The 25,365-nt window shown below is 32.9% G+C and overlaps 2 protein-coding genes across 3 annotated transcripts; both read right to left on the bottom strand.

Moving 5' to 3' along the window:
- Positions 1 to 6,789: 6,789 nt before the first annotated feature.
- On the bottom strand, positions 6,790 to 9,988 carry PSF1 (partner of SLD five 1). Of its 2 annotated transcripts, none has more exons than XM_078298276.1 (8): positions 9,819 to 9,988; positions 9,413 to 9,518; positions 9,169 to 9,236; positions 8,964 to 9,074; positions 8,695 to 8,857; positions 7,805 to 7,951; positions 7,627 to 7,678; positions 6,790 to 7,041 (listed from the first exon to the last, which is right to left on the bottom strand). In XM_078298276.1, the coding sequence occupies exons 2-7, from the start codon at positions 9,485 to 9,487 to the stop codon at positions 7,652 to 7,654; spliced, it is 591 nt and encodes a 196-aa protein (XP_078154402.1). In that variant the 5' UTR covers positions 9,488 to 9,518; positions 9,819 to 9,988; the 3' UTR covers positions 6,790 to 7,041; positions 7,627 to 7,651. The 2 variants fall into 2 exon arrangements, with proteins under 2 accessions (XP_078154402.1, XP_078154410.1); XM_078298284.1 differs by having other exon boundaries at positions 6,962 to 7,041; positions 7,630 to 7,678.
- Positions 9,989 to 22,336: 12,348 nt separating this feature from the next.
- On the bottom strand, positions 22,337 to 24,670 carry LOC144549503 (uncharacterized). Its single transcript, XM_078298263.1, has 5 exons — positions 24,500 to 24,670; positions 24,181 to 24,281; positions 23,562 to 23,672; positions 23,315 to 23,444; positions 22,337 to 22,660 (listed from the first exon to the last, which is right to left on the bottom strand). The coding sequence occupies exons 1-5, from the start codon at positions 24,593 to 24,595 to the stop codon at positions 22,550 to 22,552; spliced, it is 549 nt and encodes a 182-aa protein (XP_078154389.1). The 5' UTR covers positions 24,596 to 24,670; the 3' UTR covers positions 22,337 to 22,549.
- Between the last annotated feature and the right edge of the window lie 695 nt (positions 24,671 to 25,365).

Here is a 25,365-nt window from a genome sequence, read left to right as displayed (position 1 = left end):
CAGCCGAGGTTACTGTTAAGTATTAATATTTTCCCTATTAGACTATTACATCTGTCACAAGTCCAAACACGTACTAACCGACAAAAATTAAATATTTTGATCCCTGCGATAATTGAGTGCAATCATAATAATGTTTACTTAACAAGTGCAAAGTGTATTTTTGAATTTTTGAAAAATTATGCTTGAATATTTTTGAGGAGTTGGTTGTGGAACTAGTGTTTTAATATTCAGTTTATATGCGGTATTCAGAAAACTATTGTATATATGAATTTTTATATGGATTTATATATGTGAATTTTAAATGAGAATTCATATGTATATAAACAAGTATATGGTAATATGTGGTATAAACCGCTGTTAATATACTCTAAACAGATATTTTTATCACCGTTAATATACTCTAAACTGGTAATGTGTGGTATAAATCAATGTTAATATATTCTAAATCGGTATTTTTATTATTGTTAATATACTCTAAACCGGTAATATGCTCTAAACCGCATATTTTGACCGAATATAGATTTCTATTCGGATTGCAACCGAATAAGAATATTCGGCCGAATAGATTGAATATTACTACACTAGTTGGAACTGATGATGTAACAACTGGGATTCAATTAAAAATGTATGAGGTTAATTTGTTGAAGTTATTTATAATGAATATTTTTATAATATTAATAAATCCTATGATTCGATTAATATAAAATCAAACTCTTATGAAAGAGAACTAGTGGCAATTATTTTACTATTATATACACAGAGAGACAAGTAGATCATATCTATCAAAATATTGAGAGAAAATACAACAAAAGCACATAAAAAAAAAACAATAACACTATAGATTGACTTAAATTCTTTTACATATATGTACAAGTAACTTTGCAATTTGTATTCTCTCATGTTCAATAAGAATATGTTATGCAAATACATAAAATAATAAAAAGCGGAAAAATAATACACATTTATTCTATTGAACAAATATTGTAAAAAATATTCTAGTTTTTAATAAAACTGGTGGGTTATTTCTACTTTTGTTAGAAAAAAAATATGTAAAAAAACATTTTTTTTTATAATTTCATCTCTCTCATAAAATAGTCGGATGAAATAGAAAGAGACTAAAGTGTATATTTTCTTTCTAATTTTATTTTCATTTTTTTCCATAATTCTATCCTATTCCATTTCTACTCACGTGTATTCATTGTCTGTTCGTTTTAAAACATCTAATGAGACCAACACTTGCATCTGAATGTGATTGTCTCTGCGTAAGAGAATGAGGGTTGGTGACTTAGTTCGAAATCGGATATCATATCTTACAGTATCCTATAAAATAAAGGGCATGTAAACTTTTAAAATAACTAACTTTTCCATGTAAACATCATAATATTCAATATTTCCACTAAAATTTAAAATTTTATCCAATATCACAATTATTCATTTAATCTTTAATTTAATTATTTTAAAAATTATACTGACAAATACACCCTTTATTTTTTACTCTCATCTCTCTCCCTCTCCTCTTCAAATTTAGGATTTCAATTTTTTCATATCTTCTTGAGAACGCAATCAAATATATGTAACTAAGTCCAGTTTTTGAGTGGGGGTTAAAAAATGGAAGTGGACATCTTTGGAGATTTTTTCATGTGCCTCGGCATACAAATTGATGCACAACAATGGAATTATCGCACCAAATCAACAGAGATTGTGGAAAATCAAGTTCCAATGAAGGTACATATTTTCATATGGTTAATGCTGGACAACAAAATTTTGACACAGCAGGTCCTCATATCAAGAGAATGTGCGGTTCGGACGGGCTATCATTTATGTTCAACTACTAAAATGGAAACCAAGACACCACTTGATGTGAAGTTACAATTTTGCATCTAGATTTTGGAGGGGTTACAAACGCAACACAACATCTCTCCGTGTGTGTGTGTGTGTGTGGTGTGGTGTGGGGCATAGTGACAAATGAATTATTCGGATTCAGTTCGACGAGGTCAAAAATTTGTGATTCGAAAATAATTCGGGTATAATTCGGGAGTAATTCGGAATTATCTGAATCAAATATCTCAATCCTGCAAGATAGCAAAAAAAATTGTTCTGGAAAAATTTCAGAAAAAATTCGCGAATGATTCGTAAAATTCAGAAAAAAAAATTCGTAAAATTCGCAAATTATTCGGATTTAATTTGGTCAAAGTTCGGTCAACCTAATAATTCAGCATTCGATTCGGCATCACCAAAAAAATAAATTATTCGAGTTTAATTCACAAATAATTTGCAAATTTTGTGATTATGGTGGAAGAAGAGGGGGTGGTGTGTAACATAGGAGAGGTTTTGAGAAGAGGCAAATTAGTTATTTTAAAAGTTTAAACGATACACCTAAAATTTTCCTAATATAAAATATAAATAAAGATGAGTAGAACTAGGGTGCTCTTAAGCTTACTAAAGTTTTGGTGAGCTTAACTCTAAAACTCATTAAATCGATTTCAAACGACAAATCCGAACCGTTGAAACCCGCCTACCTTACGTGTGATGCATCTACATGTGAAATTTTTAAACATTCGAATTAATTTAGTATAAAGTCAAGCGGTCAAAAACATTCAAAAAATGAATGCACTAAAATTAATTTATTAACTTTCTAATTTTGACCGCTTGACTTTATACTAAATTAATTCGAATGTTTAAAAATTTCACATGTAGATGCATCACACATAAGGTAGGCAGGTTTCAACGATTCGGATTCGTCATTTGAAATCAATTTGATGAGTTATAGAGTTAAGCTCATCAAAACTTTGATAAGCTTAAGAGCACCCTAGTTCTACTCAATAAAGATAGCCATACTATTATACCAACCGCATTAATTATTAACGTGTAGATGATAAAAACAGCAAAATGCCAAGTAATAATAATAATAGGCCAATCAAACAAGAAGGAAGGATAAGCCTAGAAAGATGCAAATGAAGAAACTAGGATTTGTAGCTTGTCTGCACGCAGTTGTCCGCTAGCAGAGCAGACTTCGAGTTCTCTCTCTTCGCTCTCTCCCCAAAACTGACAACTCATTTCTGGAGGAAACGAAACACTGCTACCCGAGAAATCTGTGCAGTTTTCTTTTAACGGCATCATTAATTAACATAGCCCCACGCAAATGCATCGTTTTAAACAACATAATTTAGTAAATAGGATGAATTTAATTTCGAAATTTTTATTAATAGAAAAATAAATAAATATCAACAATGAAAATGACATTAGCGGAAATTCGACATATAGAAAAAACATAATAGTTCATAACGTCCAATGGACGTCATAGAGAATCACGACTTCGCAAAAAAGATTAACCTTTAACTAAACAATGAAAAGAAAAAAAACAGAACTTCATTGTCTATCACAGCAAAAAAAAAGAGACTTCATTGTCTATCACGGCTAGAAAAAATAAAACCCCACACGCCTGATCCCCATAACCCACGCGCCCTATCTTTTTCTTTCTCATCTTCATTCTGGAATTTTTTTTTCTTGGATGTTATAGACAATAAAGTCCCTTTTTTTTGCAATTCAGTTAAGGATTAATCTTTTTCGCTAAGTAGGATGTGATGGTGTATAACGTCCAGGGGACGTTATAAACTGTCACATTTTTCTTATATGCCGAATTTCCTCAAATCCCTTCCCCATTGTCGATATTTTTTATTTATTTTTCTATTAATAAAAATTTCGGAATTTAATTTATACCCTTCAATCTTGAAATATATACATAATTTTAAAATTTTAAAACTTACAAATATCTCAATTTATATAGTCCTTTCTTTTATTGAAGTTCATCGTAAATTTATATACCAATTTTTCTTTTTATTAAAAAATTTAAAAGTAAATAGCATAATCAATAATTTATTATCTTTTTATTTGTGACACAAGAATAATTATATGTCACAAGTTTTTGAAGAATAAATATGATATTATGAATCAAAGTATAAAAAGTTGTTGGTTGAGCTATCAACCTATCAATTTTTTTTTTTTTCTGTTATGGTAATACTCAAAAGGAACATTCAGCATTCTTCACTTGAAAGGTTTAGGGTTCTGCCTACTCTGTACCAACAAATAATTCTCAAAAGAAATCAAGGAAGTGTATTTTATTTAATTTTAGAATCTAAAGTGGGGAAATAAAGGGACAATAATTGATTGTGGTTATTGTTGGTACCAAGCTAAAGCTAGCTGGTACCCGTACCAGAGGCTGTGGGTGGGTAGTGGTGACGTCCCACAAAATGGTCCAGTCGCTCTCTGATCACACACTATAGACTGCTGCTGCTGCTGCCTTCTGATTGCATGCAAGTTCACTATGCAAATCTGATGTTGAGTTTAATTGTGGTTTCTGTCCCAAAACTGTACAATGCTTCCAAAGGTGGTCCTCCAATTTAGCCATATAAAAAGGTCTGATTTGTCTCTAATTTGGGGCACAGTCTACCAAATGTTGATGTCCTAATTACAGTATCAATTTCTTAATTTCGTTTTAATTAGGGTCAATTTTCCCTTGAAAACTTGTTCAGTTTTCTATTTACCCCTGTACTCTTGATTATATCTAATATATCACTCAACTCTCATTTTTCTTTTCTATTTACCTTTTGAGTTAATAAACTACAATTACATATCGTGTGATTTATTTGTTTTCCATTATACCCTTGCCATTTTTCTGTGATTTAAATGTTGTAAGAGGCAGAGGTGCATGGACACAGCGGAGGCGGAGGCACATCAAAATCACGAGGAGAAAAATAATGGTGAAGGCGCTGAGCAGAAAAATAAAGGCTATAATGGAATTTTATGTAATACATTGTATCTTGGGAGAAAACACCTCTGCCCCTTGCATAAGTATTCTTATATTTAGGGGAAAAAATACCTAAGATTTGGCAGGAGCCTGATGCATACAATTCAATCAAGATTTCTTCCAATCCAACAATACATCTCTAAATTGGATAGCGTGGGAGTAAGAAGCAATGATCGCTGGTAAAATTCTGGGCTACAACGACGGAACAGGGTCATTTTTGAAGCTGCCGGTAAATGGAGACAAGGCTGTCACAGGGATATGAAAAAAATTACCAATTGATTCTCCATGTTTTCAATTTTTGCAAATTGGAAGGGACGGATAGCTGCTGTCTTTAGTGATTTAAATTAGTTTGGTAGTATTTATTTTAGAATTATTTTACTTTTGTAGAAATGTAACTTTGTTCAGATTATTTTCAATTAATGCACTGTAACTACGGGTTTTCCTAGAAAAAACAAGAAAAGGTGAAATTGAGAAGCCAATGGAGTTTTTACACGGCATGGTTTTAACATCTGATAGCCTACCATGCTGTTTTGCCCTGTATTCGGTCTTGCTAACAAGGATTTGTAAAGATTATAATCTGTCATTGAAATTGGTGGATGTGCCCATATTTTTTAAAAGAAAGGCATTAGCTTGATGTTACGCCCAATAGTACTCTACGTTTGAATGCCTCTAGAATAGCTAGAATAGCTACTATTTAAAAATAGTAGATGAGAATAGTGATTTTTGAAAAAGTATGAGAATAGTGTTGATGTGGTGCTATTCGGAATAGCGAAAATATTATTTGGATTGAACATTTAGAATAACGATGGAGGAATTGAACATTTGAGAACATCAATTGCTATTTCGATTTTTTGTAGGAATAGCGGAACAACCCTATTCTCGTTGTTCCAAATAGTAATTGAGTATGTTTAAATGGATCGGAATAGCACTATTCTCGCTATTCTCAGTACATCCAAACATACCCTAATATAGAAGGGCAATGGCCAATGTTAGAAATTAATTTTCAAAAGATCATCCCAATCGCTAGTGTTAGACCTCCATATTGCAAATTGAGTTGTTTCATTGTGAGAGAAGGAAATATAATCCCAAGTCACAAGAGAGCACAGGGAGGAGATATCAACTTACAAGAAAGGGCAAATTTGTCTTTTATTATTTTAACTAGAGATTTAACTAAAATTAATTTCATAGTTACTGTATAATGAATAAAAAGGAAAGAGTTTCAAGAGTTAGGTGATAAATTAGATAAATTGAATTGTGGAGGGATATATAATAAATTAGAAAAGTCTTGGAGGGTATACCAAAAATTAACCCTCTTTTTAAGAAAATAGATAATATCAAGATAAAGTAGGTGATAGGTGATATCAAGATTCCGAATTCTCTGCGTTACTCACTGTTTGAGTTTGAATCCGGCCAAGTTTGTAATGTGCGGGGTCCTTTAAGATTTGTACTAATATATAACAAACATATCTCAGATTCAAACTCAACATTTGACGTATCTTTGGTGATATGCAATTTTACCATTGTTTTGTCTACTAAAAAAATATTATGCACATTATCCAGTTTTACATGCTTGCACTCTTAACTCCTTGCATTTCAGTTCCTGTGTTAGTCTGTAGGTTGTTTTTTGAACAAAAAATAAAGTATTTATTAAAAAGAAATGAACAACACAAGTGGAGTATGCATTCATTAAAGTTTGTTCTCTTTTTAGAGACCCCAAGACCAATGAGTATCCCCTCAGGTAACACAACTACCTATGTGAATTCCAGCTGAGCAATTTTAGTTCGGGTTTAGGGTCTTCGGATTCATGTCAGATTAAAATAAACGGTCTGGATATCATTCTATAAGGTCAAGTACTTGACTGTATCTGAATTCAAGACCAATGGGATAAGAAAGCCCAAGCCCGAAGTATCCATTCCATTTGTTGCAACACAAACTTACTTTAATGCAATAGGTAACTTGACCCAAATAATTAAAAATATCTATAAAACAAGAATATTTCTTCCATAAAAAGAAGTAATGTCACACAATATCCCAACAAATTTGAATAAAAGAATTAAACTAAAATGTTGTCAGCCAGCTAAAGTTATAACTTACAAGCTCAGTGGTCTAGTTGGATGTGGAGATAAAAATAATAAGGTTACTTCAGCAATTTCCTTTTTATTTTGAAAACTTGGTAGAGACTACTTCAGCAATTTCAATATTTGCAGTGAGCTCCTTATAGTTTACACTAATTTCTGCCTACAAGTTTGGAAAATAAACCGGAAAATGTCAGTGATAGAACCTGTACTTAGGGGTGTTCATCGGGTCTGTTCGGTTAAAACCAAATTAAAATAGTCAAATCAAAATTTTATTCAATTTTAAAAGATAAGTACTCAATACATACACAGATACATTTAATTATCATAGAAATAAATAAGAATTATATATATAAGTTGTCAACATCACAATACATTGTTTAATTCCATACAAAATATATAGATGTTTCAAAATATTCAAACCAAGATATAAGTTGTTAACATTACATACATTATATATAAAACATAAGCTTGGTCGGTTCAGTCTTTTTGGTTTTTTGTAAAATCTAAACAAAAGTAATCTGAAAATCCAACACAACCGATCCATTTAAACCGAAAAACTGAACCATTTAATCCAAACTTCCTCAGTTCGGTAAAAAACCAAATAAACCGGACCCAATGAACACACCTACCAGTAATTTTACTAATAATGAATAGTAGCTGCAGTTAACAATATATAGTTTTTTTTTGTCAGGCTTCATTGCTACATATGCATTCAACAAAGAAATTGTTCCAAGAGCTTACCACCTTCTGGCATGAATCCAGACTTCTACTCCATGAACTCCTCCATCAGACCCTAATTGCAGCACAGTCAATTATTTATTTGAACAAATAAAAAAAAAAGATGTTAGATAAACTGAAAATTTGAGATATCTCAGAGGATACGGCAATGCAGCACTGACAGGATAGTGTGCAAAAGTACCTGAGAGATGAAAGGTTCTGCATCTGTTCTCCTAAGAGAATGCAGGGAGTCCTTGGAGAGAGATACCGAATGGTCCCCAAGACTTACTTCTCCGATCTCACTGACTACTCGCACTCTGATATATGGGTCCTTTGGCGGTATTATATCCTACCAATATATTATAATTAAAAAGTAAAATTAACAGAAACCAAAGTTCTTTGATCTACTTTATACCTTTAATTTGATGTGTAAACAATCCAAGCTGAAATGAGTTTATTTTGGAGTCAATTTATATTAACGTGATAGAAGGCCCAAACTAGATTAGTAAGGTATTTTGTTTCCATCTTAGCAGCTTTTAATAAAAATCTTAGACAAGAATATCAGTGTTGTTTGGAGTAAACCACATTGGTGGAATGTATTTTATAAAATATTTGCTCAATCCATGCTAGCACTTGTTCAGATTTTTATTGATTACTTGATTGAAAGATGGAGCAATATAGTAATCAGAATACAAAGGGCCCATAAATTCTAGAAATGTCACTACCATTTGGGTAAAATTTACTCAAACTATAAAATGAATTATGATAAAGAGTAAAAAAGGTACTTTATAAATTTTTTTTTTTGAAGGTCAGCTGGCAAGAAGCCAGCTGACAATATATTGATAAAAAAATTATTTACATACCCAAGTGGGTTTTTCTAAATTTAAAATGAGTTTTAATAAAAAAAGCAATATATTGGGTAATTTGTGAGTTTTTTAAATTTAGAAGAGTAAAAATTGATATTATGAATTTAAAGAGGGGGGAGTACGTAATTTTGAGGTTATTGAGGGGTATACATGAAATTCCCCCTAGTTTATACTTTAGCGGCCATGTATATATGCTCAAAAGGAAACAAAATGAGAAAACATTTACCACAGTTAGATCTAAATCGAGGTCCTTTGTGTAGGAGTCAATGACAGCACAGTGATTCTTGAAATAATCTTGCTCAGCAAAATTTAATTTATCATGTATTTCATTGGGAAGCACTCGCCCCACCTTCCACCTGTAAGTTTGAATTACTTCTGCTCTTTTATACCTTCATTAAATCCACGACAAAGCTCAGATCTAGTCTTTAATAATAAAAAAAAATATATTTGTTTTGACTAAGAAATGTGCTGTATTGAGCAGGATTAGATGCTTACACGTAAGCCATGAGGCATCTTTTATTACGGATTAGAGAGAGATGATGAATGAAAGAACCGTAGTGATCTTCATTTTTCGCTTCTATATCCGAATTTTTTTCATTCTTCTCCCTATGATTTGCAAACAAGATAATATTGACCAAATGGGAACAATCCGCAGGTAATCATTTGGTAAACGTTGAAAGAAAATACAAACCTGACTTACCGGATCAAGGACTGGAACTGCTTACTGTGCTCTTCGCATTCTCTTATTACTTGATCAAACTTGTCACTCTATAGTACGAGTTCATTCAATAAAAGTGAGATTCATAGTAACTTAGTTAAGGTCAAATATGTCCCATAAGAAATATCAAATAATATGTTTAGGCTTCTTTTCATTCCTGCAATTGATGCAGAAAGGATGCAACAAATTAACTAGTATTACAAAAAATTAAAAAAGAAAGTTGTACATTGTATGGAGGAAGCTGTCCCTCTTCGCAGGTGGATAGCTCTTGCAAAAGCTGAGCCGCCCTTCGTGCATACATTCCCTAAGTTAAAATTATCAATGCCCGTAACCTGTTCGATAAAATGCTCCAGTCAAGCAAGAAACCTTTAATTATTTTTCAGATCAACCAATTGCAATTCAAAGGACACAAAATATGTGATTGGACTGAACTTCAATTTAGCACCTCCTTTTGAAGAAAAAAACAGCTACCCAGGAGAGGGTCGCTAATGGGGTACCTTACTTAAAATTACGACCTTCTACCATTGAAGCAATTCATTGTTGCTATCATGGTTTGGAGAATCTATCGTCATCCCATTATCATATTGGGTGATTTCCAAACAACAATTGAAGCAGAATCAGAAGGGACTCACCGTTAAGTTACGCTGATTCTTCCTTCAAGCTTGTTTATAACTGATTAAGAGGAGAACGAAGATGGATCTGTCGAGTGGAATCCAAAGCAAGTCGGAATCGGAGACTGAAAGATGTTAAAGCTCAAAAGCGAGATCCCCAAATTTTCTCTCCTTTTCTTTTTCCTTTTCCCGCCTCCTAATTTTTGCATTCTCTTATTTATGGGACATTGGCGGCAAGATCTCGAACCGCCCGGTCCGGTTCTCTGAGGTAATGAACCGTTGAGTTCCATAATGACCGTCCGATCAAAATCCGAGTAAAGACGGCCCAAAACTATAATGCACTGGATCCTTCAAGTTTCGTGCAAGTATATATAGAAAGGAGTTTAAGGCCCATTTAAAGTGTGAGATCTCTACGACGGAGTTTAAGGCCCATTTATAGAGGAAATGAAAATTTTGGGCCCGTTAAAAGATTTAGATTTCTGTCGTACTATTTTAACGAAACGTGAATATTATTATTTCCAAATCATTGCGCAGATATTGGCATATGGCATATAACGAATTTATGATATTATCATCTAAATTGAGTTTGATATATTAGTTCGAGGATCATCTCCCAAAGGGAAATTATCATATATGTATGTAGAGAAGATAACCTTTGAAAAAAGAGTAAGGCCACAGTAATATGCATATTAGAGTATCTACATCTCTGATATTATTAAAGTTTCTAATATAAAGTTGCAGTTTTTAATTCAGTTTGAGAGAATTTAAAAACTATGCAGTAAAGTTTCTTATTAAGAAACTGTTTATAAACTCTATACTGACTAAATTATTAGCTCAACTTGTTTCTCAGTTTTAATTTGTTGCTGACATGTCTTAATAGAAACTCTAAAATTAATTTTAGAAATGTGAGAGTTAGAAACTTTAGAGATATTAATTTCTAAAGAGTTGTTAACAGTTATTAGGAATTTATTTGAGTTGCTAGGATGTAGATGCTCTTACGATCGTTCGTTCAGAGAATTTGTATCTCTATTTTGAATGCTCAAATCAAAATCGTTAAAAATGATCTTTATACAAAAAATTACTTGAAGACTAAATTTTATATTTTTTTTAAATCTTTTTTAGATAAGTTAGATCAAAGAATTCTTGGCAAAGCAATAATTTTCTACCTATTTAAAAAAATGTAAACATATTTTAAAATAATATAAAATTTGATTTCCATGAATATTGTCATATAAAAATTATGTTTAACAACTCAAATCAACTATTGAAGTTTAAATAGAAATATAGATCTGTGTTACAAATCAATCCGAAATATTTATATTATTATAGTCTCACTCTTGAATAAATATGATATTTGTAGAAAAGATATAATTTGAAACAAAATTGAGAGATTGCGCATTGTGATCCGCTAATTCTACCATTATATATTTATATCAGGTAAAAAAAAAAAAAATCACCAACAAATAAAAAAAATATAAGGCAGAATTTGTGTACTTTTCCCTTACAAAATTTCAGCTGTAAATTAACCTTCTCGATATAGAAAAGAGCTAACTAACCAAATTAATCTTTCCATGAATTTCTGTATAATCTATCTGAAAACTTAAATTATCTAATTAAATTCGTATTTTCTTAATCCTTCATGCAGAGCTTTGAAAGTTCTTGAACAATCTCAGAGGGGCTATCACTACTAGAATTTCCGTTTTTTTCAAGGGTAGCATCTGTATTTTCAAGGATAAGAAGGGCCCTTGGAAATGAAATTGAGTTTGCTGACACATTTAACTATTTTCAAGGGTAGGCCATTGGAAATAGTAGCGCATGGAAATCCCTGATGCCAACCCTTGAAAATGCTTGCTATCCACCCTTGGAAATACTTTTGCATGACCCATGACCCGCTAAACAGAACGAATACTATATTTTATTGAGAGCCCATATTATTTTCAAGGGACTACCCTTGAAAATGTTTTGGTAAGTCTGTTTATACTATTTTATAGTGAGGCTCATGGAAATGCTGAAGCACAATACCCTTGAAAATACTTTGTTGATTCAGTTTATATTATTTTATGCTGAGGCCCATGAAAATGCTGGAGCACACCCTTGGAAATGTTTTATTGATTCAGTTTATATTATTTTATAGTTGGACATAATATTTCCAAGAGACTACCCTTGAAAATGTTTAGCTCCTAGAGACAGAAACATTTTTGTTTATTTGAGATGCCCCTTTGAATGATGAAAATAATAAATCACAACAATAAAACTAGTACAATAAACACCCACAATTCCAATTAATAATACTAAATTATATAAAAAGATTACTAAATAACACGATAATAATATCATATTATCCAAGTATCATATTTACAAAATCAAAGTACCTCATTATTCAACACACAATTTCATGTATCTATGATTAGAAAAAATCCACCTACAATTTTTCTCAAAACAATAAAAAGTGTAAAAAAATCCACTACAATTTTTCTTCGTAATCTGATCATTTGTTCATTTCCTTGTATGCTTCCATCTCCAATTACTAGACTAAGAGGCAAAAAAAAAAAAAAAAGCAATGTCAGCTCTCTCTCTTTTTTGAATAAAATGAGGTCATGGATAAGATAAGTTATTTCACCATGTACAAGATAATAAGAAGAAGACTTAAATTAGTAAGACACTAGTTTACCTTCTTTGGAAATGGTCAAATCTACAAAATTTCATACAAGTAATTCAATTGATTTTGCACAATTCTCCTTTCAAAATGACAAAATCTGTTTGTTGGTAAACTGCAGTTCTCTATTCTGACAGTCTGATTTGTGATTTTTGCTGAGAGCAATTGGCTGGGCCAAATTTGGAGTTTTTTATATGGAAATGACCATCAATACTTGAACTTTATGCCTAATTAATTTCAGAATGTTTATGGCTCAGGGACTATGATGAACAGGTGGTTTTCTAACTGACAAATTTCAGGCTGGTAGCAATTTTTCTGAACCAGTCCCAATTTCAAAAGATGAACTTCTAAAATCGATCATAAATCACAGAAAATTCCAAATCAAGAAATTCATTTTTCAATATATTCATATGAATGTCCTCCACATGTAGATGTAGCAGTTTGAACATATTTGAATTAGAGCTATGCTTTTCTATTTGTTTAGTGCATAGTGACTTGTAAATAACCAATGAGACAGTACTGGTACTGGCTCCTTAGTTGTCTCTCCTTTTATATCTTTATTTGTGCAAATGGCAAGTTTGAGATTCTGTTCTATACCAAAATTTTCTTCCTTGTCAAAAGTAAAATAATAAAAAAGAATATATAATAAAATAAACTTGTCTTGTGTTTCTCTTCAAGTTTCTCAGATGAATCAAATGACAGCTGATCTGTCAAATGGACCAAGGATAATTTGTGATAAAGTGAAAATGACCAACTTGTCCTTGAGGCATCCTCTTGCAGGTAGTAACAAGAGCCTCGCCAAAACTCCTCTAGCTGAGACTTCATAACAGCATTCATTTTGGTTTCTTGTGATGAATGTATAATATCTACTAAGTTCAGTAATCTCTCCATATCCTATATAAATTCAATTCAAAGCATTACAGTAATATTCATGGCAACTTCCAGTTTCTTCCTTAACCCTTCTTTGCAAATATTAAAAAAGATGGCAGACCATTTGATAATCTAGGCACCATTTGCAAAACTGTAATTTACATATTTTACTTGGTAGGCAGGGTAATTAAATATATTACAAGTACTGGCAAGGTATATCCTATTTGAAAGAGAAACCCCTATTTCTTCTCAAATTTGTGTAAACACGAAATGTTACAACCCTTGCAATTTATATACACTGGTGTAAGTAAAACAAACTTTAGATTACTTTATTACCAAAGTATTTCTTTTCTCAAATATGTTTTGAGAGAGAGAGAGAGATTACCCTTCAGAAGCAAGGATATTAACACGTGCCACAATTTCAAAATGTACCATAGCACCATGAAATCATCCTTTGGAGGTCGTCATCAGCCACTGTAACATTCATGAGCACCAGTGATTTGACAGAACGAATGCCGGTTAATTCTGATGGCACCACCAGCCTATAGGTGCTGATCTCCACCTTTACAATCGTGTCGCAAGCAAACACTGGAGAGGGTATCTGGTAGCAGCTATGGAAACCAGTGTTGGAGATAGGCAGCTCCTCCACACCAGCAGAGCAGACAACACTGAAAACCAGGTAAAAATCATCAACATATAGTTCGCGTATATTTACCTCTGTGTCAAACTTCTTAATGACAGTTTCTCTCTCTCGGCTGAGACCTCTCCCTCCCTCTCTCTCTTTTTTCTTCTCACAAAACCGAGTTGGGGTGTTTCCACCTCTCTCCTCTTTTACTGCTCATTTCCATTTTTCTCTTTTACTGGTAAAACCCTAATTCAATTAAAAAGCCCCAATTAAACAAAAATTAATCAATATCAGTGTATAACAAAAAATGGTTAAAAAAATAGAGAGAAGAGAGTACCAGTTGCGGAGGAGGTGAGTGAAAGCAATCTCGGAGGGGGCGGTGTAACAGAGCTGCGGCGGCGAAGGATGGGACCGACGGAGAGGGGGAAGACAGCAGGGAGGGGACAGAGCGCATGGTGTCGACCTTGGGTTTCAGGCTGGGATTCGTCGGAGGAAGGGGAAGGGAAAAAAAGGTGGCGGTGGAGGAGGAGAGGAGGCAGAGGGAGGAGAAGGGGTGGTGGGAATGAGGATCGGAGGGGAGTAGAGAGAAGGGAAATGCGGAAAAAGAAGAAAAAAAAGAATCGATATCGCTGAAGAAAGGGAGTCTGCATCGTCTGCAATAACTCAAAAAAAGAAAGAATCGATACCAGCCGTCCGATTATAAACGGAGTCCATCCGACCCTCCCCTAAAACATAGGGGTCTTTACTTTTAGTGCGGATCTAATTTTCACGACTATCAAAACAAATCAGACGGTCTAGATACTTAACTCAAAAGATTCATTTTTGAGTTAATGCAGAGGATACGAATTCGAAGAAAGGGACCCATTTGTCAGAGACGCTGTTTAATTCATTATACTGTAGCAATCATCAAGGATTAGATACATAGTATAGATTGGTCCGGATCTCCTGAGATAATGGAGATGTCCATTGACAATCAGGATGACACATTTTTAATCGAACGGCTTAGATTTACAAATGTTCATAGCCCTTCGATATCTCGATATTCCATCAGCCAGATGGATAAGTAAATGAACATGAAATCAGATCAAACTTTGCTATAAGGAAATAAATGCAGTGCTCTTTAATTTCAACGGTTCCGATCGACCAACGAACAATGTGTTTACGTGCGTCTTCATTAACTCACAGAGCAAGAGTTTATGTTCTATGAAACATATACTCTTGCTTTGTGAGTTAATGAAGGCACACGTATACATGTCGTCCGTTGGTCGATCGAAACCGTTGAAATCAAAGAGCACTGCATATATATTATTGCAGAAAATTTTGATGAAATTTTATATTTATTTACCTATCCATCAAGTCGACGGAATATCAAAACATCGAAGGGCTATAAATACTTCACGTTGGATCAAGGCTCAGATACAACAAAACTTCAAAACTTTTATGTTGGTTGTGTTTAATATATCTCCTTGATCATTTCAAAACAAATTTAGAATCATTTCATTGAAAATCAACCGTCGATCATTTACGTGAAAATGAACGGTCCGCAAATATTTGCTAAATTTGAAGGGGCAAATAATGATGAAAGTCTTTAAAATTGACACTTATAAGTATAATTTGGCCCTAAAAAACATAAGTAATTTTAATTTTAATTTTTTTCATATTATTTGATGTATATGCATTACATAATTAGCAAATATCAACCTCCAAGCCGTCTGATAAATAATAAATGGTGATGATGTACTTATTTGAGGTGATTTTATTAGCAAAGCAGTTTTAAATTATGCAGCGCACAACCTATATAATTTAAGGAGCTTCTAAAATATCTGATACACTGCTTGAAGCTAAAACTGCTCTGTTAAAATCTATACTTCTCAAATTTTTTGTTCTCCCATTTCATCCAGAGAAGATTTTTAGGCACCTACTCTCTCTAAAATTTTCCATTCCCTCCAATTTTATCCGCCATTTTCCTCTTCTTTTTTGGAAATTTCAAATGGAGTTGCCGCTATCACCAAACCTAATGCCGATCTTTTTCACTTACGATCTAACCACTAGACCTTACCTTCGCCCAATCCCACCACCAAACCCTTGTGCACACGCAAACTTCCATCTGTGCTCTCCATCTTCTACAATGCAGCCGCCGCGACGAGGTAGCAGAGGTGGCGACTAAGATGGCCGCGATGAGCAGTGGCTGAATTTGTGAATTTACGCATCTGATTGCAATTTAAATTAACACAAGTCTCTCTCTCTCACACACACGCACACATATGCGCACATAGAATTCTAACGCAATTGACCTCCTTCTGCCTAATAGGAACTCTGAAGAGGCCCAAATTAGTCGTGTCAGCACAGAAAATCTCGCTTCCTTCAGTGACAACAAGTTTAGTAGCATGGCAGGTATGCTACGGGGAACTGATGAGTTGATTAGTTATTATTGTCTTTCTTGTGGTGCACTTCAACTGTTTGATGAAATGCCTCTTTTGCTTGCTTATGCAAAATTGACAGTTTTTTACTAAATTTTTTGACAAACTTTATTAGATCTTCTTCATGATTTACAGTTTGGCTGTTATTTTTGGTGCTGGATTAGTAACCAGCTTATCCCCTTGTACATTGAGTGTTCTGCCATTGACTCTAGGCTACATAGGTAAAACAATTTCATAATGCATGCATTAGTTAAATGATAATGTTGAATGCAAAGTACATTTCCCTCTCATGCATTTCACTTTTTTTTAACTTTTCAGGAGCCTTTGGTGCTGGGAAAGATTGAGGAGAGGTAATGAAAATCTTTGTTTAAGAAAAAAAAATACCTTAATGGAGGCCCATATGAACCTCTAGTGAAAGAATGATGATATTAATATGTTTAGTCTAGTTTTCATAAAACTAGCTACTAGAGCACATCGGGTTTATGTGATAAGCTGGAAGAACAGTTACTTTATTAGGCGCAACAGTAACTGTTCTTTCTCATATTATTTCCAAAAAATTATAACGGGCAAGAACAGTTACTTTTAGAGAGAAAAAAAATAACTTAGGCGCAACAGTAACTGTTCTTTCTCATATTATTTCCCTATTTCTCACATTGTATCAATTCCACATTGGTTTTCATTATTAGGCACTAAAAACTGAATAAATGGTGAATTGCAGTGCTGAGGGGCTAATGGAGGCTCAATTGGTCATAATTGAATATTATTGTAGCCTTTGCCATATTTGCTAATATGCTACTATAACTGCTTGATTTTAGCTCTGGTCGAGTTGTTGTGTGCAATATTCATCTCCTACATGGGGTACGTATTTTGGATTTACTTTTTTGTTGGTATCCTTGTTTCATCATGTCAATTAGGCCTGCAGTTTGCTTGTGGAAGAGATGAATGCACACTTGGTTTTACATGCTGGCCTTATACTTGACTTCTATATAGGTGGCAATAGCATTAAGAGTGAGGCTATGGTACTATATATGCATAGTGCATATTGGTCCGTCCTACGGATCAATATTTTCATTTTTAAAGTCCTAATGTCAATCTGAGTTATTCAACATGATTTCTATATAAGAATGTACATGCAAAATTTATATTTTAATCCTTGGGGGATTATCTTTTGTATTCTTGGCATTTGTTTGATTAACTAATGTTGAATTGAAAACTAACTAATATTTTGGTTTTAGCTGAAAAACTTTAGTTCGATGATGACAAAAAGCAGTCCAGATTCATAAGCAAGTTAATGAACTTAAGGTACTTTCATATATACTTGTAGCTATTTATTCTATGCTTTTGGTGCTTGTAGTATTTGTTTTTTTATTTTTTAACAGGATCTTACCGATCTATTAAATTTTTCCACCTTCTTTTCATACAATGACTTGCTTTTTGAAAATATTTTGCTAAATGACTTGCAAGGTAACCTTCCTCTCTCTTAAGTATTTTTTTTTTCGAAATTTTTGGCAAAGGTTGTTCCTCCATCTAAAGTAACTTCTCATTTTTTAGAAGTTAAAGCCTTAGTGATGTTTCACTTGTGCTTTTAATTCTCAATTGAAAAAATGCAGGTTTTGCTTTCTGACAATCCATAATTGTAGTTGTCAATTAATAGTAACTTATGCTTTTTTCATATTTATTATTTGGATAGGTAAACTTTATTTCATAGATTTGAGTATGGCTCATACAGTTACAGAGGATACGACATTGAGAATCATTTCAATGAATATGCTGGTTTTGATTTCGACTATATACAACCAGTAAGTTCAAAAATAATGATGAACTTTCTAGTCTATAGCCCAAAATTAAGAGGCTTTATTTGACAATTAATGATATTTGTAACTCTGCTTTAGATATCCATATAAGGAGGATAGTTTTGTCCTTTTTCAAAAGGTATCAGAGATTATATATCTTTTCAAGTCTGCTATTTTTTTATGATACTGGTATCAATATTGCTTGCCTTCTCTTCTATTTTCTATTATTTAGACATTGGTACAGTACAGGTACACTGATACAAATCACTTGATTAAAATTGTGAAAATGACGAGACATTGGTACAGTACCAGTACAGTACAGGTATGCCAATTTCTGAAAATGTTTCCTGCTTTGGTTGCTTAATCAAGTTTAAACTAGTATTTCATTATACCTATCCTTGCTTGTATGACCATAATTATATGCAAAGCATTTTTTATTAATTCAAATTGCACCTCATATCATTATTGTATTTGCATTGATGCCTACTAATTGTGTTTGTGATCATCATCGAACATTGGTTTATCTTAGCAATTCTAGTTTTAAAATTGCATATAAAGTGGTTAATTTGCCTCAAACATTTTGAATTAATTGAAAACTAGCCTCTCCACAAGCAGTTGATGTAAAGAACAAAAAACTATTATTTTGTTGACATCTGGTTACTTTTTTATCAAATTTACACTAGCAAGATGGTCAAGTTAAAAACACAACATGGAGTGATAATAATGAGATTCATTCTACCATAATTAGATACTACTTTGACAATTGACACACTGATCATTATAACCAAAGATACCCAACAAATTAACCTTGTCAATCTATTGTCTGTTTATAATGGTATGGCCATGTTAGTCCTGGGTACCAACATGTACTTTACATCCAAGATTTTATTTATTATTATTTAATTTTAATTATTGAAATTTTAGCAACTGAGATTTAACTTATACCTTCTACAGTGAGGATAAGTCAAACTATATGTCCAGGCAAAACTTACCATCGTCCATGATAAACAGCAGCAAGGTAGAGTACAATTTTTAGTAACTTATCACATTTTTGCAAAATGCATTTCCAAGCTAATAATAATAATATAATTCTCATAATTTATTTTCTTAATATTGTAGGTAACAGACTCGATAATTTCACATGGATGCTCACATGGATGTTTTCTTAATATTGTAGGTGGCAATCTACCTTCAACTTTAACCAGACCTTTTAGTGTCCGAAAGTGCACATTTTGGTGAATTTACAACCTCTAACATATCAACAAACTAGGTGGTAACTTATTATGTGAATTTTTGTTAACTCATAGCATAGTGGGTATATTTTGGGTATATTAGTAGTGTGCAAGTACACAATACTGTGTTGTAAAGGGTTTTTCACTTTCTTTTGATACAATGTGTTGATTATGCTATGTTAATGATTTATGCTTATTAAATGCTTTGCAATCTCTTTTCTCAATGTGTTTTTTATCGATTTGTAAGATGTGTTATCAGTTTGAATGAGAATTGGGAATTGTAAAGGAATATTGGGTTGGTACCGGGAGAATAATCCAATGAAAGCATTCTGGTACAAAAAAAAAGGAGGCTAGTATTTCCAGAGGTATTTCCATGGAAAAAAATGCACGAACTCATTCAAATAATAGCACCAACATTTGACCAGGTGGGGCCCACTTTTGTTGGCCATGAATTTGCTGGGGTGGGTCCTCCATAAACTGCCCTTGAAAATACTCAAGTGGGTCCCAGGGGTGTCACCCTTGGAAATGTTCAAGTGGGACCCATGTTCCCTCCCTTTGAAAATAATCTGGTGGGCTCCACGATGCTTCCCTTGAAAATAATCTAGTGGGCTCCACGATGCTCCCCTTGAAAATAATGTAGACAGAAGTCAAATTTGAAAGTATTTCCAACGGTCCTTTTTTCAAGGGTAGTCTCTTGAAAAAAGCTAGAAAAGAGTATTTCCAACGGTCTCCTTGGAAATACTGACTATTTCCAAGGAGGGTATTATCAACGGTAGTATTTTCAAGGGTAGCGCTTGAAAATGACGATTTTTGGGCTTTTTTCAAGGGTAATCCCTTGGAAAAAGCCATTTTCGGGAGCATGAAAAAAGAGTGAATTCTAGTAGTGTATCCACTTTGGCAAGATATTTGTTAACGGAACTCTGAAAAGAAAAGAAAAATCACAATTGAAGGGAAACAACAGAGTAGTATATTCTAAAATCAAATGAAAATTCAACCTGAAATAAGCAAAAAGCTTTGAAAGAAGATAACCTTTAGTTGTTAATTTCAAAAATGTGAGAGTTACGAGTTCATAGTGCAGATTGATCAGGACTACACATAGTTCCATTCCTGTGTAAAAGTATATTTGAAAATCAAATTTAACAATTTTTAGAATTATTTACTATTCTATTACTATTTTAGATCAGCTGATTTCTAACTATCTAGAAAAACAGTAAAAGAATTAAAAGAATGTAAAATTCGGCCTACAAGTATATTTTTATATGAAAATTATGTTAAGTGGTTTAATTCAACTGTTTGAACTTTGACAACGGAGGTACGTACGAGTCCATAGTACAAATTGATCAGAACTACACAGTGTATCGTAACTAGAGGCAAAAGGATGTTCAAGAAAAATGTTATGAATACGATAAAAATGATTCCATTCGCAGTATAAAAACTTTATATATATAAGTGATCACCATTCACATTTTATCACTATAACTTAAAAGTCTAACTCCGCTCCTAACCATAACCTCACTCATAAGTAAACTTGAGTTGAAAGGGAAATAAACCAAAACCTCTGACTTGAGTTGCATCCCTTGCACTGCCTGGCATAGCTTGTCCTGATTATCTTAAGTTAGTCTTCTTTTGGTAGGTATTGACAACGCATTCCTCCTCCTCCTTTGTTGCGCTCTGCGAATATATAACAAATCTTTAAGATTTGGAAAATTGAACCGTGATACCTTGTGCTGGAAGATTTATCGCTGGAAATGTGCCTATGAAAAATTTCTACATTTATCAGGTGAAAAATAACATCTTTATCTTTAGTTGATCACTGGATTGTTACAACCTCACTTAAGCGGGGTATTTGAACTAGTATTGTCTGATGCGTTACCAGAGTTGTAGATCTTCCTTGCATTAGAAGGTTGAAAATACGGACCGATCATATTATAAGGAAGATTGTATAATGCATATACAAAACATAAAATATGTCGTTAATACTTTCAATTAAAATATATTGACAGTAACTTGAATTGAAATATGTTGTCAATATACTTTCAATTGAAATGTCATCACTAATAAATAATTGATGAGCTCGATTGACCTCACTTAAATTATTAAAATATATCAATAACATGAATTTTGATTATTTTTTAAGGGATTTATAAATCTCACTGAAAATATAACCTTTTTTTTGTCCTCAAGTGGTGGTTGCTATTAGCAATTAACTTAACATGTTATGCACTTTTTATCTGCATAAACTACTAAAAACTGTTTCATCTTTCTTTATCTCCTCTAGATCTTGCATATTATCTGAAAAGATAGATCTATATGATATCAGTTCTAATTAATATCGAAGTAAAAGTTTAGTTTAGGTATAACAAATTGGATCCTTACTAAAAATTTAACCTAAAAATAACCCAACAGACACTTGGGATTATGATGCAAATATGAGTAGGTTGTCCATTTGCAAAATGATTCTAATAACGGGTGCTTGTATAATTTAATGTTGGAGTTATATGTAAAATAATTATATATTATATATTGTTAATTTTATGTTCAATTAAAAATGATCATTGCAGGTTTAATATATTAAGCATTAATGGGTTATATACTCTGACCTTTAATATGTAGACATTAAGATACAATTTTTCATAATAATGTTGAGTTAAATTGAAAAATGATTCTAATAACGGGTACTTGTATAATTACAAATGACTATAGTTATTTCATTAGACAAGTTTGTGAGAGATTTTAGAGAAACCATATGAAAGAATCAAATTAGCGGTGTTCTCATGCACAAGGGAGATATGGATTCATGTATCTTTTTAAATATAAGTTTTTTTTTTTATATTCAACACGTGATCCTGAATCATCATATGACAACCATCTTTTATCAGCCCAACAAAGATATCATTTGAAACAAAATTGAGCTTTATATTCTCAAGTGGAACATTTTGATTCAATTATGCAGATCCGCTATTGTTAGCATAATATCAGCAAATCAATCCAACTAACCACAATTGAAAAAGAAAAAAGAAGAAGGCAAAACTGGTGCATTTTCCCTTACTAAATTTCAGCTATAGATCACCTTCTTGATATAGAGAAGAGCTATAATTTTTCTATGGGTTTCTGTATAAGCTAACTGAAAACTTAAATTATCAAAATCTGTTTTTCTCAATCCTTCATGCAGAGCTTTGAAAGATCTTCAGCAATTTCTGAGGGGCTATCCAATTTGAGAAGAGATTTGTCAGCAGATTGCATACATTCACTCTTACCAACGGAAGACTGAAATAAAATTGAAAAACAAAAGATCACAATTGAAGGGAAACAACAACATAATAGTATATTTGGATTAAAGTAAAAAGTTACATCTTAAATAAGCAAAAAAACTTAATAACAAAAAAAAAAGACAAAACAGATTCATACATAAAAGTGATTTAGCATAGTTCAACAGCGAGGTATAAATAAATATCTGTTTGAAGCACAACTCCAAAAATTCAGATACAGAGGAGCATAAAAAGGATAAAAGAGTTATCAGTAAGTACAAAGTGAGGCTATGGTGCTATGCATAGCGCAGACCAGTCCGTACTATGAATCCATATCTCATGTTTTAAAGTTCTTCAAACAATCGATCCAAACCGCTCAACATGATCTCCAGTTGAAAATGTATTTGAAGACCAAACTTTACAATCTTTAGAATTTTTTACCTATATAAAAATCGATCAGGTGATTTACTACCTATATAAAAAAAATCTATAAAATGTAAAATTTGGCCTACGTGAATTCATATGAAAATTATGTAAGTTGTTTAATTTGATTGTTTGAACTTTGACAATGGAGATATGGGTCCATAGTACGGACCAATATGTACTTTGTATAGTACTGTGGCCTCACTCATAAGTAAAGTAAACTTAAGTTGAAAGGGAAACAAACCAAAACCTGTGAATTGAGTTGCATCTCTTGCACTGCCTGGCATAGATTGTCCTCGCTATCCTCCATTATTTGCCTACAGTTTCTAGAAAGTGGAAACTTAACCCTCCTCTTTCTTTGCCTCTTGTTAATAAAAGACCTTTAAGAATTGCAAAATTCAACCATGTTAGAATAAGTTGATGACAACAAATAGTGTGGTGAAAGATTGAACAAAGGAGTGCCATAATTTTATTTTAAAAGGAGTAGAATTGCTCACATGGTCGTTAATGTTTGTGCCGTTTTACGAACTGTTGATGTAAGATGAAGATATCTACCTAGATCCTCTAACTTCTGATGAGAGACTTTTTTCTTTTGGATTTTTATCTTCCTGTTAAAATGGAGAAACAGAGAAAAAAGTTCTCTAATCAAATGAGAAATAAAAAAGAGACAGCAAGAGAAAGAGATTAAAAGGGTGAGGTTGCGGGACTATGTATAGCGCATATTGATCCGTATTATAGATCAATATTTTCATTTTTAAAGTCCAAGCAATCGATCTGAACCATTCAACAAGATATCCATATGAAAATGTATTTGTAGATCAAGTTTTATATTTTTTAGAATTTTTTAACTATTTTTTTAGATAAGTAGAAGTGTAGAACATCACTTGATTTGAATATTCTAAACCATTCAAAAGATACCTATCTAAAAAAATAAGTAAATACATTCTAAAAATGTAAAATTTAGTCGGTAAGTACATTTTTAGATGAAAATTACGTTGGACAGTTTCCATTAACTTTTTGAACTTTGAAAACAAAATTATTAATCCGTAATACCATAGCCTAACTCAAGATTAAAATATTTAAATTGATATTTGAGGGGAGGAGAGAAGACAATACTTTCTCAAGTTATTAAGCTGCATAGTGCGCTCATTGTAATCTCTGCAGAGTTCGTTGAAGAATTCATTCCTTGCTTCAACTGGAGCAAGAAATATGTCATCCTGTATGATTACAGATCATAAAGTAAATATTCTTTTAATTAAAAATAAAGTTTGTATTTCAAGACAAAAGAACGGAAAAAGAAAAGGTTTTAAGAGTAAAATCCATTTAAAAACAAATTATTGTTGCAACAAATTAGAATAAATGGATCGCCTTCAATTTTATCATTCAAACATCGAGTTCATGATGAAAGAATGAAAGAAGGATGAAGAGGATTCACCATGAATAGAAAAGTACACACTTCATTCGGGGGGCCACGATTGATATCTCTCTCCGCCATCGATGACTTCTGTATCTCAACTGCTGATACCGCCATGTCACAATATATTCAACAAATCAATAGGCTGGCTGTCTGATAAACCAATTGCCTTGATAATATACCAACTGTAAATGCAAGTTCTTCTATTTTTAAGAGAACGCAAAACTATAAAAGGCATGCGTTTGTTTTAGGAGGACAGAAATAACGCACCTATGTAAAGAAGAAAAAACTATTCTTGGGAAGGGAAAGGGGGTAGGAAGAGGCGGTTGATTGCATTAAATTTGTGAGACTAATTTTTCTCTGCAATTATAAAAACAAATCTCGATTGTTTGATCAGACGGTTCAAATTGGCTGTACCTAAGTGGAAGCAGATCAAAACTCCAATCTCACCTTAAAATCTTTTATCAGACGAATCCCCTACCTTGGCACCATTTCCTGTTTTCTCTGCTCTTAATATACAATTGTTGCAACTAGTCATTTGCAATGCTGGCCGTTACGTGCGGCTCAAGCAAAACTCGTTGTAGTCTTAGTGTTGGGCCGATTCCAACCTAACGGGCCGGTTCGCCTTAAAAAGTACCACCTGTTAATGGGCCTCGCTGATTACGGACTCTAAAAGCCCCAATTACAGCCTAACTATGTTAGGCGGATACTTCAATTTAGGCACCGTATCCGTATCAGATACGTATCGGATACAGATACGCGTCCGATACGGACACGATACGCCAGCTGGCGTATCGGCTGACGTGGCGTATCTTTACTCAGTCGATACTGTCGCCGATACTCCGTTGAAACGTCTGGATGCGGATACGGTCTGATCCAACCCATCA

This window comes from Carex rostrata, chromosome 2, assembly GCF_964058835.1.
Source record: "Carex rostrata chromosome 2, lpCarRost1.2, whole genome shotgun sequence".
NCBI lineage: Eukaryota > Viridiplantae > Streptophyta > Magnoliopsida > Poales > Cyperaceae > Carex > Carex rostrata.
This window is presented reverse-complemented; position numbering and strand designations above follow the sequence as displayed.

What these genes read in the sequence shown, in the direction of transcription:
- PSF1 (XM_078298276.1), bottom strand. Translation starts at nt 9,487, where the DNA reads ATGTATGCACGAAGGGCGGCTCAGCTTTTGCAAGAGCTATCCACCTGC. An exon ending in CAGTTCCAGTCCTTGATCCG is followed by an intron (nt 9,075 to 9,168) that starts GTAAGTCAGGTT and finishes TGCAAATCATAG; the next exon opens with GGAGAAGAATGAAAAAAATT. An exon ending in TCGATTTAGATCTAACTGTG is followed by an intron (nt 7,952 to 8,694) that starts GTAAATGTTTTC and finishes ATATATTGGTAG; the next exon opens with GATATAATACCGCCAAAGGA.
- LOC144549503 (XM_078298263.1), bottom strand. Translation starts at nt 24,595, where the DNA reads ATGGCGGTATCAGCAGTTGAGATACAGAAGTCATCGATGGCGGAGAGA. An exon ending in TGTGTACTTTTCTATTCATG is followed by an intron (nt 24,282 to 24,499) that starts GTGAATCCTCTT and finishes GTAATCATACAG; the next exon opens with GATGACATATTTCTTGCTCC. An exon ending in CAGCTTAATAACTTGAGAAA is followed by an intron (nt 23,673 to 24,180) that starts GTATTGTCTTCT and finishes CCATTTTAACAG; the next exon opens with GAAGATAAAAATCCAAAAGA.